This window comes from Phyllopteryx taeniolatus, chromosome 11 (genome assembly GCF_024500385.1).
Source record: "Phyllopteryx taeniolatus isolate TA_2022b chromosome 11, UOR_Ptae_1.2, whole genome shotgun sequence".
In the NCBI taxonomy this organism is placed as follows: domain Eukaryota; kingdom Metazoa; phylum Chordata; class Actinopteri; order Syngnathiformes; family Syngnathidae; genus Phyllopteryx; species Phyllopteryx taeniolatus.
Genome location: NC_084512.1, coordinates 20,719,435 through 20,734,923, shown reverse-complemented (window position 1 = coordinate 20,734,923; position 15,489 = coordinate 20,719,435). Strand labels below are relative to the sequence as shown.

The 15,489-nt window shown below is 41.4% G+C and overlaps 2 protein-coding genes across 4 annotated transcripts in view; both read right to left on the bottom strand.

Moving 5' to 3' along the window:
* Positions 1–8,068, bottom strand: part of LOC133485586 (ryanodine receptor 2-like) — a 62,521-nt gene extending 54,453 nt beyond the window's left edge. For 2 of the 3 annotated variants that reach the window (XM_061789517.1, XM_061789518.1), the window contains exons 1-10: positions 7,953–8,068; positions 7,794–7,868; positions 6,046–6,202; positions 4,562–4,726; positions 4,286–4,407; positions 3,356–3,539; positions 3,136–3,271; positions 2,905–3,000; positions 2,671–2,789; positions 1,664–1,797 (exon numbers count right to left, since the gene is read on the bottom strand). In XM_061789517.1, the coding sequence (XP_061645501.1) occupies positions 1,664–1,797; positions 2,671–2,789; positions 2,905–3,000; positions 3,136–3,271; positions 3,356–3,539; positions 4,286–4,407; positions 4,562–4,726; positions 6,046–6,202; positions 7,794–7,864 (1,184 nt within the window). In that variant the 5' untranslated portion in view covers positions 7,865–7,868; positions 7,953–8,068. The remainder of the gene's footprint in view (positions 1–1,663; positions 1,798–2,670; positions 2,790–2,904; positions 3,001–3,135; positions 3,272–3,355; positions 3,540–4,285; positions 4,408–4,561; positions 4,727–6,045; positions 6,203–7,793; positions 7,869–7,952) is intronic. The other variant, XM_061789519.1, reaches the window with a different exon arrangement.
* LOC133485916 (ryanodine receptor 2-like) lies at positions 7,965–14,372 on the bottom strand. Its single transcript, XM_061790305.1, has 8 exons — positions 14,224–14,372; positions 11,452–11,571; positions 9,948–10,052; positions 9,668–9,739; positions 9,493–9,571; positions 9,299–9,411; positions 8,285–8,463; positions 7,965–7,977 (listed from the first exon to the last, which is right to left on the bottom strand). Exons 1-8 carry the CDS (start codon positions 14,269–14,271, stop codon positions 7,965–7,967), a joined length of 729 nt encoding a protein of 242 aa, XP_061646289.1. The 5' UTR covers positions 14,272–14,372.
* Between the last annotated feature and the right edge of the window lie 1,117 nt (positions 14,373–15,489).

Here is a 15,489-nt window from a genome sequence, read left to right as displayed (position 1 = left end):
TCAGTTCTTACAAGAGACACCACCCATCCAGGGCTCTCAGGGCAACAGAGAGAACATTCTGTTGAAGAATAAATGGAGAAGAAGCCAAAAAGGTAAATTCAAGCAAACATACCAAGGAGGCGTTTGCTTCGAGTTGAAGTGGAGGTGACAGAAAGCGAAATGGCGTTAGGAGGGAGAAGAGTGGCTTGGACGGGTGGCGTTGGGGATGCTTGGTGGGGAGGAATTCCAGACAGAATAAACAATAAAGCCTAATGGGGACAATGGCTGCTTGATAGAGAGAAGTGTGATGAAAGGCAGCAGGTAGGAAGGAAGAAAAGGCAGATAGTTGTGTTCCTCCTCTAACCATTCACGTTGCACGTTTTGTCTATGCTAGAGGGAATAATGGGGAAGGTCTTGCTTTACCATTTTGGCCAGGTCACTCTTGGAAAAGAGGTTGGAAAGTTTTTTTTTTTTACCTGGTTAAATAAAGGATAATGACATTGATTACCAAAAGCCATTAAAGACTCAAAAAATGTGTTTTTGCTGATGCAAAGTGATCCTTGAGTCCATCCATTCTATTTCTAGAGTGCTTGTCCTCACTGGGCTCAGGGGTAACGTGGAGCCTATCCCAACTTTGGGCGAGAGGATGGGTCCACTGGACTGGTTGCAGGTCAATCGTCATAGACAAACTCACATTCATCCCCATGGACAATTTAGTGTCTTCAGTTAACCTAACATGTACGCACGCCAGAGTTCTCCCACATTCCAAATCATGCATGTTAAATTCATTGAAGACTATTTGTCTTGCAACTGGCTAGTAACCAGTCCAGGGTGTACCCCTCCTCTCGTCCAAAGTCAGCTGTTACTTCAAAATGATCAGTTTCTCAGATTTTTGACATATGTGTTTGAGTAAAATAGACATTTAAAACCCAAATTTTGTAGAATCTACTGAAAACCATTAGATTCCTTGACTCTAAATTGTCCACACGTGTGAGTGTAAATGGTTGTTTCTCTATAAGTGCCCTACTATTGGTAGGTGACCACTCCAGGACGTAACTAATCTCTTGCACAAAGTTAACAGGGATAGGATCCAGTTACGTGAGAGGAGCAGACGAGATCCACTCAATGCCACATTCGGCAGACCTAAATGTGGTATTTGGTTGTCACCATGGCTACCAGTGGCACAGCGTTGACAAGGAGGATGGAGACAGGCACACAAGAGTTGAAGGCATTAAAGTGAAAGACGTGCAACGATAAGAAGTGTTGACGCCGTGATGAATTACTTATGATAACCCTCACTCACTGACAAAATATTCAGCTCGTCAATCAAGGATGGTGGGATTCTTTTCCCCAGCATTTCAGAGTTCATCCGCATGATGAAATGTGCAAACCAGTTTTCAAATAATTTTGCTGCTCATATAGAATTCAATCAGTAAAACTAAAAGGTGGATTTCACTCATTGGCAGCAACTAGCAGAGGACACAACTAATTCCGAAAAAGACCACTTTGGCGGGGCAATTTGAACTGAAAAATAAACTTTGCTGCAAAATTGTTTATCTTTACCGTTTTAATTATTTCCCAACCTTAATACAAATACCCATATAAAATGAAATTAATAACACATTCAAAATTAATTGATCATTTAGAAAGTTATCTCAATTATTGAGAATGTTCACACGAGTACCTGGTGACCTGATTAACAAGACGTGTTTGCAGCAGCAAGTCTCTCTCTGGCAGCAGATTGTCACAGATGAGGTTCTGATTGGAGCGCACCGCAACGCCATGGCACACGCACAAAGAACACAGCACCTCGAGCACCTGGAAGGCAACCTGTTAGCACTTTACCCGGCAACAGCATTATCAAATCAGTCCAATCAAATCCATTAGAGCAATGGTTTTGTAAACTGAGGTCCCCGGAACCCTGGAGCAATATCTTGAGAGTCCCCAAAATAGTCGTAATATTTTTAAAAAGTAAATCCCAACACATGGGGACCAGCGTGCCAGTTAAACAAACCCATTACTCCTCGCTATCTTAGCTTTGGATCAAATAAAAGCTCTGACATAATTGTGATGTATCATCACATTAATCTGACATCCATGCATGAAGGAAAAAAAAAAGTTGTTTTAGAACAAAAGGTGTACTTTTACAAAAATAAAGTCCTTTATTTTTGGGGGGGAACAAAAGACATTTTTTCAAGAATAGTCCTATTTCGGTTTTTTTAGAGAATATAAGGAGTCTTCCAAAATAAAAGGCATAATATTACGACAATAAAGTGTTTTTTTTTTTAGTCTGACTTTCTCCCTCGTTAAACTTTAATATTAATATCATAATGTTACAACTTTATCTCGGAAAAGATGAATATTTTCATAGCATTGTTTTTTAATCAACAATTTTTGTTCTTGTAAATATTACTTTTTTCTCTTTTCTTTTATAATACAACTTGTTATAACATTATAATTTATTTCTTCTAAAAAAACAATTAATTTCCCATAGTAACATTGCGACTTTTCTCCCTCAAAATTAGGCAAGTTTTCATTCCCATGGTCTTTAGGGGTACGCATAGTAATTCTATTCAGTTTGCGTTAGGATTATGAAGGGGTCTTTTTCTCCCATGGTTGGGCTCCCTGGACGCAAGTGTGCTCTTCAAAGTTTTCAGTTGAATTAACAAAAAACGAACAAGTGAACACTACCTTGTGGTTGCATCCATGCTTGTCTAAAAAAGCAATGATAGACTGGATGTGTCCCTGTTTGATGACATTAAGTGCTTCAGGACTTTCCACTAAGACGCAGTGCAGAACCTCCAAAACTCCTGCGCATGACATGGGTAAATATGAGGTATGAACCATGTAGTAAGCATCATGTTCATAGCGTCAAAATTTTGAAAAAAAGTTTTGTTAATAATGGACTATATTCAGGGAACCCACCAGAAGAGGCCTCCAGTTGGTCCAGTCTGCTAATGAGCCAGTCAAGCGAACTAGAGAAATGTGCACAGTTTGCACGGTTTCTCCTAATCAGAGACGCTGAACCGAAGAAAATAAAAAAAAAAAACAGCATGAATGTAGAGGACATTTACAGAATGTAAATGACATTTTAAGCAATGGATTTATTTATTTCAGGCACATGAATCACTTCAAATTCCAAAAAACGCGTGCTACCCAGAAGCTCATAAAAGAGCCCAAGGATGTTCTCCCAGTTTTCTTCAGCATTATTCGCAGCAGCCTCAGCAAGATGCGAAGCGTGACTGTACTGGTGTAGACGGTCGATACACTCCAATACTAACTCTATCACTCCCTGAGAGAAGCACAAACATACATTAAAATTGCTTTGAACACTGCATAGCAACAATATATTCGGGCACACTTTTTTTTCTTCTACCTCTTCTTGAAACATGTTCTGCCGATTCTTTAATGCTGCTTGGCTGTTTTGGCGAGCTTCGTGGCTCTGCTCCTCTCGTGGCGCCCGGAGAAAGCTTATTAGGTCCTGCAGACTGCTTGTCACAATCTCCATTGGTAAAACAATGGGCTGGAGGTTTACTTGGCCACTACAAGAATCAAGTTCCCTTAAAGAAAAGGTGATTCAAAGCCATAACAGGAATTGTACAGTAGTTTATGTCATTGAGTTAGGTTCCACAGCCACACATAAAGTGTGAAGTTAAACAACCAAATAAATCTTTTGTGAGCTGCCTATATCTGAAAATGTGTAAAATGTGTGAAACAGTCACAACAAGTTTCTCCGCCCAGGACTTGGCTAGGCTGGGTGAAGATCAAGAGTCACTTCCAATCGACCGCTGGAGTACAGTGTCTGAAACACTATCACGCAGAAACACCTGCATCCCCCACGAGTGTCACACCCCTGCTATAACGTCAAAGGTAAGCAGAGCTGCATTAAGTTTAGCCAACAGCACTAGTTTCTGGCCACATACTTGATTGCTCAGTGAAGTTGTCAATGCTGTCTTTGGAGACGTGTCTGTGCGCCACATTCACAGTTTGTACGGTATAAACTGCTCTCTCAATATGTGAAAATGTTTTTAATGTCTTCATCGGCGTCCCCACAGTTACAGTATATGGGGCAGGGTATACAGCTGCTCACCTTGCATGAGACAGGCCCCCTAAAAACTGACTAATTTCAACAATACAAGAGGGTCAGTTAAGCCATTCTTGATCTTTGGAGTATTTTGAAAAAACATGTTATTAAAAATACCTGGACAGTGTTTACATTTTTTGCTTTTTTTAATTCATAAAATGTCTCCTTTAAGCATGAGTCAATGCATTGGATACGTTCATCAGTGTGTGCGGTCTAAAGTACCTGATAAAGGTAGTGAAGAGGAGAGTGGCGCTCCGGATGAGACTGGCAGTGTGAGATTCTTCCCTCTGAGACCGGGACAGCGTCAATCCATCGTCCATATGACCCTCACTGTGCAAAATAGCCTAAAAAAAAAAAAAAAAAAAGATAATTTAAGATGTTGGGGGGGATTCTTTAAGTATGTTTCTCTATTTTAAACAGTGTCATATTCAGAATATTGGTAAGACGCAAACCAAAAGTGAGAATCTTCTACAAGCAGTTGTAAAAATGGCACTTTACCTTTCGCTTAGCTCCTCCCACACATGCAGACTTGCTATCAGTCACTTGGTAGGTGAGCCACAGGCCAGAGTCGACATGCTGAAGGTAACAAACGGAGTCTCCGTATTTGATCTCTGGGGATCCCATGCCATCCACATGAGTCTTTGTTCCAGAGTCCAGCTTTTCCTAAAAATAGTTAGATATGTTTGGTTATACTAGGCCGGCACAGTGTGCAACTGGTTAGCACATCTGCCTCACAATTCTGGGGACCCCTCACAAATCCCGGCCCCGCCTGTATGGAGTTTACATGTTCTCCCCGTGCCTGGGTGGGTTTTCTCCTGGCACTCCGGTTTCCTTCCACATCCCAAAATCATGCGTGGTAGGTTGATTGAGGACTCTAAATTGCCCGTAAGTGTGAATGTGAGTGCAAATGGTTATTTGTTTCCATGTGCCCTGCGATTGGCTGGCGACCGGTTCAGGGTGTACCCCGCACCCCGCCCAAAGATAGGTGGGAGAGGCTCCAGCAGCCCGCGACCCGAGTGAGGATAAGCGATAAAGAAAATGGATGGATGGATGGCTATACTAGTGTTTTAACACTTGATACCAGTCTTTGTCTCGAGAAGGGTCTCAAGACTACATTTTGAAGGTCTGTGTTGTGTGTCAGTCTCGACTACTAAAAGTCTTGGTTTTGTTTCGGTCTCGGAGTGGCCGGACTCAGGATTTTCGGTCAAGAGCGGTCGAGACCAGCACTGATGTGCTATTCTACAACTTCATTATTGTGATAATAAGGACAAGCACTGGCTAAAACAACAAATACCTACAATTCATGTGTGTCTAACCCCCCAAAAACCCCTGTAATACCTGCAACCTTCGCTGTGTTGTGACTGAAGGACACCGCCCCCCGCACACAAGCTGAAGTAAAAGGTGCGAGACGTAAGTACGAACCTGGGGGAGGAGAGCCCGAAGCAAGACGTCCTTCTAACTAATTAATTAGGCTTCCTCAACTACAAATACTGTACTTCATATGTAAAACAACATGCAAAATAAAACACTCGGCAGTCTGCAAATTCTGCTGTTCTCAAATTCTCACTGAAAGGGTAGGGACAACATTGAACTTTAGCCGGATTCTCAAAAAGGAAAAAAAAAAAACACAGGTAAGCAAACGTTAACTGTTAGTAACACCAGCTAATTTAATTTTGTCTTTTTGAGATGAATATTTCTGGAAGGAGGTTTTAATTCCACCTTAAATTGGCATTATTATGAGATCCCACCATGCACATTTAGGTCACAAAATTCTTCTTCTTTGAATCTTAATTTTTCAAATACATTCAAGGGTTTATTTTTTTGTGCGAATTTAGTTGAAATAATTTAACATTTAAGATGTTGTGCTTTAAAAGAGTTGCACATGTTTTTGGCTGTCAAATGTATTTCAAAGAAAAACTACATTAAAGAGAGAATGCGCTAATGATTCTTATGTCATAGAGGTACAGTGTATTCATCCAAACCTTGGCAGACTGAAAGCAGAAGGAGGTTGCGTTGATGTCTGCCTTGGCCCGATCAACCAGATGGAGGCCTCGTTCATCTGTCAGGCCCAGGTAGCGTCCAGTCGTCACATGGCAGAGTCGAAAGGGCTCTCCCCAGCTAGTATGTCGGCCGCTCCACCTTAAGAAATAGTTGTCAAATCAGTTGATCTTAATCAGTATCAAAAGTCAAATTTAACGTTAGAAAAGATTTCTAACGTCAAATTCAAGCACTCTCCAAGGACCCTTTCAGTTTTCGCAAACCTTGCAACTGTGGTAAATTTTATATTTACACAATTCTGTTCTGGAAAATACTACTAATAAAGAGCCAAAACAATCACCATTTTGGCGCTGTTGGGCACAATCCTCGAAGCTCCAAAACCATTACTTGTCATGAAATCCAAAAAGCGCAATACTGCTTGAGTTACCAAACACTGTACCGTTCAAGTTGGTATTATTTATATTCTCATTTACTGTTGCGCACCAACATCAACACAACAACATTCCAAAAATCATGTTCAATCGCTAATTTAATTTGCGGGAAAAAAAATCATTATCGGTCATTGATTAGAATGGTAGAGAGTACAGACACATCGCCGCCGCCGGCATTGGCCATCGAAGTCTGCTGTCCCACAGAGCCCCCCTGACAAGAGAAAAGGCTTTAATTGTCAATAAATTGTTATTTTACCAAACTCTATTTCAAAGGTCTAAGCGCCATAAGTGATGCAAAAAAAGAAAGAAAAAATGGCAAGGCAGACTGTGTAATAGGTGGAAATTAATCTACATCCGAATTTACTTTATACCTCCTTGGCTTGGCTTACAGGCTTCCTTCTGCACCAAAGTATTCCAGCTATTAATTTTTAACCAAACAGGCCTACTCAAATGTATCTGACCTATTTCTACTTGTTACTGTCTAAAAAACATATATACTTTCAATCTTGAAGCAACATAATGCCACGATAATGCCTGTAGGCTGGAGTTATATGACACTTCAGACAGCTGCAGTGTCCAGTAAAGTTAATAGATTTGCTCTCAAGCTATTTTCAATACTTTAAATTGATCAAGTATATGTAAAAATAAAAGAGCACGTGGGAACTGACCAATAACTTCGATCTCACGATCTGTGGAAAAAAAAAAAATACAAAATTTACCAAATTTAGACATATTGGGTTTCTGCACGACAATTTATTTATAATATTGTTCAGTGGGTTCTTGGCTTATGATGGTACAAACATAAGAGCTTTCAGGTTTTAAATGGTGTGCTCTGAACTAGTTTGCACAGCTGTCATACAGCACAATAAACTAAAAGTTACTGTTGAACTGTAGGGACTCTTTTGGCCTAGAAGCGTTTTTCATACAAATATTTACAGAAACTACCAGTCCAAGGTGTAACCCGCCTCTCGCCCAGAGTTAGCTGAGATAGGTGCCAGCAAGCCCGCGAGCAGTATGGAAAATGGATGGATGAATGGATGGATGGATGGATGGATGGATGACATCACTAATGTTAGTGAAGGTTCTTGATGATGACGATAGACTACGGCGTGTTGCGACTTACTGTACATACAAATGCGGGTTATGTCGCCATACTAGAAACAAAACTGTCGTAAACCAAGAACACCCCTGTATACAGTACCCGAGATCCCCCAGTGAATTTTAAATTGCTGAAATGACAGGAGACATCAGTCACCAGAAGTGTAACACAATTTGATAACTGTAGGCCCCTTTCTACTTACACCACACGCAGGATCTCCAGCCTCCACAGAGAGCGGGCATGTCTGCACACTGATCCAATCTCATACTGCATTATCCTAGATTAAGCAAGATGCAAGATGAGATGAGAAGGGTGTTTTGTCAAAATGACATGTGAGGGTAGATTAGGCCTTGCAACTGACCTTTGCAGCTCTTCATCCTGCTCTGCTGTGGGAATAGTCAGACATGCGTCAGTGTGGCTGTGGAGCAGTCGCAGCGTGTCGCCGCCCCTCAGGTATCCTAGAAGCAGACCAGCAGACAGCAGATCTCATCTCCGCTCAAATAAGCACAGTTAAACTACTGTAACTACTCATGCTTCTTAGTAATCACAGGCACAGCTCTTGTATCCATTACTAAATAGCAGCATTTAGTCATACTTAAGAACATTTAAAAACAAGTACCATCTGATTAGTCATACTTAAGAACATTTAAAAACAAGTACCATCTGATTAAATAGTCATGGCCTTTTGAACACCGGCGAATCATTAAATTTTCAGAATGGCAAGAGAGCAAATAAGAGAAAAGTTTGCCTTGAGCGAGTCTACTTGCAGAGCAGACGGGGGCAACACTCCACAGAGAATGCCGGAAGGATGCATCCACAATCAGACTGTCACGCAAGCCTCTGTTGCCACAGGCCGTGCCAAAGGACAAGTGCTGCGAAGAAATAAAAGATGACTCATCAGAAATTAATTCAGCCCCTTTTTTTTCAAAAATGTGGTTTGAAGCCTTTTGCTGACATCCTCAGGCAAAAGTTAACAAGTCAAATGGAAATAGCTAATAAAAACTAAAAAAAATAATAACAACAATCATTTCCAAAAATTCAGCCAGAACCACCCTAATCTTGAGCGTCACCAAATGCTACATTCGTACATACCAATACTCTGCATACGCCTGAAACGGGTACTTAAAATTCAATTTTATTGACTGAGAAATAAAGACAAATGCTCAAAAATACTTCCATCCATCCATTTTCTACAGCCGTTTGTCCTCATTGGGGTCACGGTTGAGCTACAGCCTATCCTAGATGACTTTGGGCAAGAGGTGGGGTACGCCCTGCATTAGTCGCCAGCCAATCGCAGGGCAGATGCAAAGTATGCGCACAAATAACCATTCACACTCACATTCACACTTACGGATAATTTAGACTAGAGTCTTGAATGAACCCAACATGCAGGTTTTGGGAGTGTGAGAGAAAGCTTGAGCATATAAACTGTGTGAAGTCCGGTAGTACAGTGAAGGAGTGATATATATAGGAGTGACATATATTATTAATACAAGTGTACGTTTATGAATATTGCTACTGTGACAATTTCATTTCCCTAATGGGATGAAAAAAAGTATCTATATTGCAAACCCCACACAGAAGTGCAGAGGCCTTAACCTCTGAAATGTGACACAGACGTGCTAACCACTAATCTACTCGGCTGCCCTAAAATACCATATTATTTACTGAGAAATTAAGAAACATTTTGAAAACACACTGACTTACCAAATATCTCTCTGAGGACACATTGACCAGGATGAGGTCATCACCAACACGTACTTTCTCTCCCTCTGACCTCTGTCTGGAAGCTGGATGCACAGTCCACCAACAGGCCTCACCTGAGACACAAACACAGCCCAGCAGTCCAATTGTATCAAAGATCTAAAGTTATTGGCTTTGCTAGAATTAGCTAAAAATACCGGCTTTATCCTCCTGCAGACCAACATCAAAAGCCAGCTTGTCAGTGGAGGATTGAGATGTGGACAAGCAACTAAGATACTGCAAACAGAATGAACAACAGATATATTTCATCAGAGAACAACAACTAACTGTGGCCATGTTATTTATCCCTGCAGGGAAACTGGGATGACTCACCGTGTCGCTGTACGAATGCCGGAACAGCACAGCCTGGCCATACAGAAGGGTACGATGGTTCCCCCCAGCTCCCTGTAAAGCGCATTGAGTGACATTTACTGAAAATATAGGGATTTATAAGCAAGATAGTACTGCATAGCTAATGAAAACTAGATATCCAGTACAGTACATGAGCCATGATATCAGTTAAAAGGTTTCAACACTTTTATCCCCCCCAGCAGTAGTACTGATGACTCTACAGAGTGTGGAAATTAAATGATAAGTGACGGTATGAGATAACCTCTGCCACCAAGCTTTCGCTGTGTGCCAGCATCTCCTGCAGAGCTCGCACAGACACACACTGGGCCAGGAAGAAGCGGCACACTGACAGGTCTGGTGGAACATTCTATTGGGGCGAAGGAAAAAAAGACATGTCAGTGAAGTAGTGTCAAATGTGTGCACTTTTGCCACAGGCTAACAGTGTCAATGTCAATTGTGAAGAACCTTAAAGGAAATGTATTATTAATTTAAAGCAGTTACCAAGTGTCTAAAACCTACCTTTACACTGTTTTACCACTGGCCACGGCAGCCTTGTTTATTGAAATTTACCGGCTGTGGGATATTGGTCAAGTTTTCTCATGGTCTCCCGCGGGGGGAACGGGGCTGCTGAGCCCCGGAGGCTCAAAGGCGAACTACGATTCAGCCCGTGGTCAAACATGGATGACAGTACGTTCCCTCCTGGTCCGCTCTGGGGGGGTCCCTCACATTTTTCATGTTCGGATCAAGCTCTGAGGCATTTTTCCACCTTCTGTCAAGGTCTACCGGGGAAATATGGACACCGGGCAGGTTTGGAGCACGTTTGTGGCCACGGCAGACTCGACTGTAGCTCCCAGGCTGCAGACCCCTTCCAGTTGGTGTCAGAGCACATTTAAACAAGGGCATTAGGTCAATAGGGGGAACTTACTGTCACTCAATAAATGTTTGATGACATTAGTTTTTTTCTGTAAACAACTAACCCACTAATCCATTTCTTGTACTTAAATATGAGAAAGAAGGCATAGTTCACATACACACTGCATAGCGTGCTCGCATTCCCTGAAAATTTGAGTGTGCACGTCGCGTTACAAACAGGTATGCAATGGCGGGCTTTGGAAGGTAAATTAAATACATGGCTTAGCTTTTGGAGAGTGACAGGTGGCGAGTATGGGCACTTTTCTATATGTGAAAGAGCCTCCCAAACAACAAGCACAGTTTCAGACTGTTTCAGACAAGGCGTATCATGCCAGGCCCGTAAACTGTCACTGTCATGCTTGAACGCAACAAAAAGGCAACATAAACCTTAGCTTGCCATGAGAACTGTGACAAAACACGCACCAATGTGTAAAAACTTGAAAGGGCCGTGAGATGCCAGGAAATGCCTCTGCTTTCTGTCCCACTACGGATCACCCCCATGTTTTATTACGCCCTATTACATACTTTCAGGTTTTGTTGCGTAATTTTAAAATTGCAAACTACGGGTTTCATCTGCATCGTGACTGCCGCGGAAAATTCTCTGACAGTTTAAAAATCGTGCTGGGCATCCAAGGCAATGACAGTCTCTCACGTTTGCCTGTTCCATGTCTCCCCTCCATACCGTTTTGTCAACGGTGATCTGAAACTGGGTTCCCGTGGCAGCCGAGAACATACCGTAAAGGAAGGCTAAATAACATTTCTGTGACTATCTGTTGTCAAATATCTATAGAATCTAGAATTATATTATGGGAAAAAATATTGATATTTCTGATGAGGTTGAGCATGTCCCTCACCTTACAGTTGGAGGTGGCCTCCAGCCTGCACAGCCTGCTGCCAAAGCCCTCGGCAGCAAGGCAAAGTTTCACATGCTCTTCCTGAGAAGTGAAGACGCTTTGCAGAACCACCTCGTCACCCTGACGTGAAGACACAGAGCGTACATGAATTAATAAATCTGTTTTGTGAAGGTTTCAAACAGCTTCTGTGACTGGTCCATTCAGTGTGTATAAAACCACAAAGCCAGCCCCGAACCATGTACAATAAGTGATATAATGGCAGCTGCATGGATGGAATTGCTCTTTTGAGGTTCAAGTACAGTATTAAACCTGGGGCCTTCCCAAACCTTTTTTTCAGAGCGAATCCTCGAAATGATCAAACAAATTTGATGCCATGATACTCCCACATTACATGGTGCAGGAAAAAAAAGCTTCACAATTTAGCGTCTCTCGAATTTGGATTACTTTTTCCAAATGGGTTGAATTTGGGCATGTTCCCTGGTCAGAGTTCGGCACAATACGAGCCCTAAAATTTCCCCAAAATGGCTGCGACAAAGCGAAATGGCCGACTTCCTCTTCAATATCGGGCATGGGACATTTTAGACTTTTATGTGAGTCCTGTCATGATAGACATGTCAGCCCAATTAAATGTCCATCAGTAAAACTGGTGTCAGGGGCTAATTTGGTCAACTTTCTGGGAATCCTCAAAATGATCATCAAACGTTGATGCTATGCTCTCCCCATGGGCAAAATGTAGCATATACCTGCTACTGATCAACGCTTATTTCTGCAAATTCCCTAGTAGGTGTTTGTCAGAGTATGAGACCTGGAATTCTCCCAAACTGCTTCAAACTAAAACGGCCTACTGCCTGTTCAATTTCAGGCATGGGTCCATGCAACTGTTTCATGTGTCCTGTTGTGATGGACACATCTACCAAATTTCTTTCAGTAAAGTTGGTTTCGAGGAATAATTTTTTCGAACTTTCTGGGGAGCGCTACTGAGTGAGTGGAGTGTCATGTTCGGGGACCCCTAACATATGAACATTATCATGCGCTTGCAAAAATGGTTGCATTTTCAGGCATACTAAGGAACCCCCAAAAGGTGATTCTAAAAATAAATATTAATTCAATAACATTTAGTTACAAGCCACTAAAAGGAAGGAGAACTTATGTGGAATTATTGTTCTGCCTTATGGATGTCTGGATTCTACTGAGTGCTCTCGTTTGCTAAGAAAATGGGGGCCAAAAACAAAACCTACTGTAAGTACAGTGTTTCCCCTCACACACAGACTTGCCGACGCCACAGCCCAACCCACCAGGCCTCGTCACTTGTGCAAATACATTTACAATGTGTTTTAAAAGTGTCTTTTAATACATTTAAGTGTGTTTAAAGCATGTGGAAGGGGTGAAAGTGTTTTTTAATGGTCTCTCCATATTGCAGCTTTTCATCTATTGCGGGTGGGTCTGGAATGTATCCCCCATGATAAATGGGGGTTCACTGTATTCATGGAGTGAATGGCAGGAGTACAACATGAGTCTCCAGTAGATCCTTGTCACCCCTGTCAATCTTATCTTCATTCAAATACCAAATGGACAGAATGAAAGCCATCAAGGCTCTGCATCTATTTCAGGAACATGACCTGGGTCCAGCCAGGGCCACCGACACCTCTTGATGCCCAGGCTGCGTAACTCCTTATTGGGAAGATACCCTCATTCACTATCCCTCGTTCCACTTGTCCATGTCAGCAGGACTCTGCAAGCAGTCAAACACACTGGCCAATGCCGTGACACCGATGACTGCGGAAATGTTTATCAAGCATAGCAGTTCTTTACCTGCACCAAGGAGGTTTTCATCTGTGCAGGTTGATTTGTGGTTAGATGTTTTTTTCCACAAATCAATTATATCTGTTTTTAATGGTAGATGGTTGATATTCCCATTATATTTGGGTGAGAATCCACACAAAAAATACATCTTATTCATATTGTTTTGAAGGGAAATTTCAAAATATAATAAGCTTATAGTCAAATCCTGTCTGATTTGAACATCATTTTGTACATCTACGCAGGGGGATTCCATGTTAAATTCTAAATGCTACCATAAATTGCTGGATGAACAAGGTGTTCAGATTCTCATGCTCATCTGAGTCTTTCAGGTTTATCCTTGGTTTGACATTGCAGCGTCTGAACATGCAGACCCATTTAAAATCAATTGTCAAATCGATTAAGTGTAGTCCTTTCATGCTTATATAAGATCTTCTTTTTCTACATTTTATAAAACTTTATGTGCCCCTTACAAGATGAGATCATATGCTTACAACTGAGAAACTGCGATAGCATCGTGCACTAAAGTTGAGATAGTGAGGCCATTTGTGGTCTCTCTTGACAGTGCCTGAGTGGTCAAAATAGACAAAACAAGGATGGGACTTGTACTCTCAAATCCGCAGTGTTAGTATTCTGTCTGTGCACCCAAGTTGCTCTGTACAAACTGAATACGCTCCAATAAATCAAATGTGAGTTACAACAATAAAAGGTGAGGTGTGCAGCCAGCAGATTAGCATAATGTATATGAGGAGTCAACCTTGTCAGCAAATTTGTCGCATAGTAGTTGAATGTCACTTAGTGGAAAGTGAGTAATTACAAAGTATGACTTTGCCAATAATAAACCCACATAGGACAAAAAGAGGTCATGTTTAGTCCCTCGTGACTGTTTTGAACCACCGTGTTCCCTAACTGTTGGCTTTCATGACAAGAGTTATGCTAACATTTATCAATAATTAACAGAAGAAAACTCACCGTTCGTAGAAACTGGAATTCGTCATCGGCCTCGCCAAAGACAGACATTATTTCCCAAATGTGCTGGTAGACAATTAAAGGCACGGGACGATGACGGGAAGTCAAGTTCCAAACAGCAAGTGTGAGATACTTAGTGTGTACAGAACGTCCATTACAAATGGGCGTGGCCATTAGACAAGGGCTCATGATTAGAAGGAAGTCATGTGCAGTATTTGTCAATCTTTTTCTTGAATGACTGTTCAATTTGCGTTGATTGTTATCTTGACCCTTATATTAGACACAGTGCCTTGAAAAAGTATAGCCCCCCTCTCTCAAATTCTTATTCCTGAGCATAGTTTCCGCGTTTTAATTATTAAAATCATCAAATAAATGTAAATATCAGAACAAGACAACACAAGTAAACATGTAACGTTGTTTTTAAATGGAGATTGTATTTATTAAGGGGGAAGAAAGACTATCCAAAGCTAGCCGGACCTGTGTGGAAAAAGTAATTGTCCCCTCAACATAATATGTGGTTGGGCCACGCTCAGCAGCAACAACTGAAATCAAGCATTTTCTGTAGCTGGCAGTGAGTCTTTCACATCTCTGTGGATATATTTTGGCCCTCTCTTCCTTTGATAATTGCTTTAATTCAGCATCAATGGAGGGTTTTTGAGCAGGAATGGTTTTTTTAAGGTCAATCGGATTCAAGTCCATACTTTGACTTGGCCACTCCGAAACCTTCATGTTTTTAAAAGCCATTTAGAAGTTGACTTGCTGGTGTGTTTTGGATGGTTGTCCTGCTGTAGAACCAAAGTGTGCTTCAGGATTTTCTGGTAAAGAGCAGAATTCATGTTTCCATCAATCACAGCAAGTCGTCCAGGCCCTGAAGGACAAAGCATCCACAGACCATCACTACCACCACAATGTTAGACTACTGGTATGAGTTTTTGTTTTTTTTCTGAAATACTGTGTTACATTTATGGCAGATGTAATAAGACTCACTCGTTTTCTCCAAATGAGGATAAAGCTTTACAAATGGCTTTGTAAATAAAAATAAACAATTGAAATAATGTGGTTGCACACCCTCTTTCCTCTTACTGTATAAGTGAGATGTGGCTGTGTTCATTATTAACCAATCACAGTCAACTGCTACCACCATTTTAAGTGCCTCTGATGAACCCCAAATAAAATCCAGATGTTCCAGTAGGCTTTTTTTTTTTTTTTTTGCTTTCTAGCGGAAGCCTCAAGGTTGGTTGATACGGCGCTAACAATGCGCCTTGCGAT

Bases quoted from the DNA above. Each gene is read 5' to 3' on its own strand.
- LOC133485916 (XM_061790305.1), bottom strand. From the start codon at position 14,271: ATGTCTGTCTTTGGCGAGGCCGATGACGAATTCCAGTTTCTACGAACG. The intron at 10,053-11,451 runs GTGAGGGACATG...TCGCCCCAATAG, and splicing joins AGGCCACCTCCAACTGTAAG to AATGTTCCACCAGACCTGTC. The intron at 9,572-9,667 runs GTGAGTCATCCC...TTCTGTTTGCAG, and splicing joins GGCATTCGTACAGCGACACG to TATCTTAGTTGCTTGTCCAC.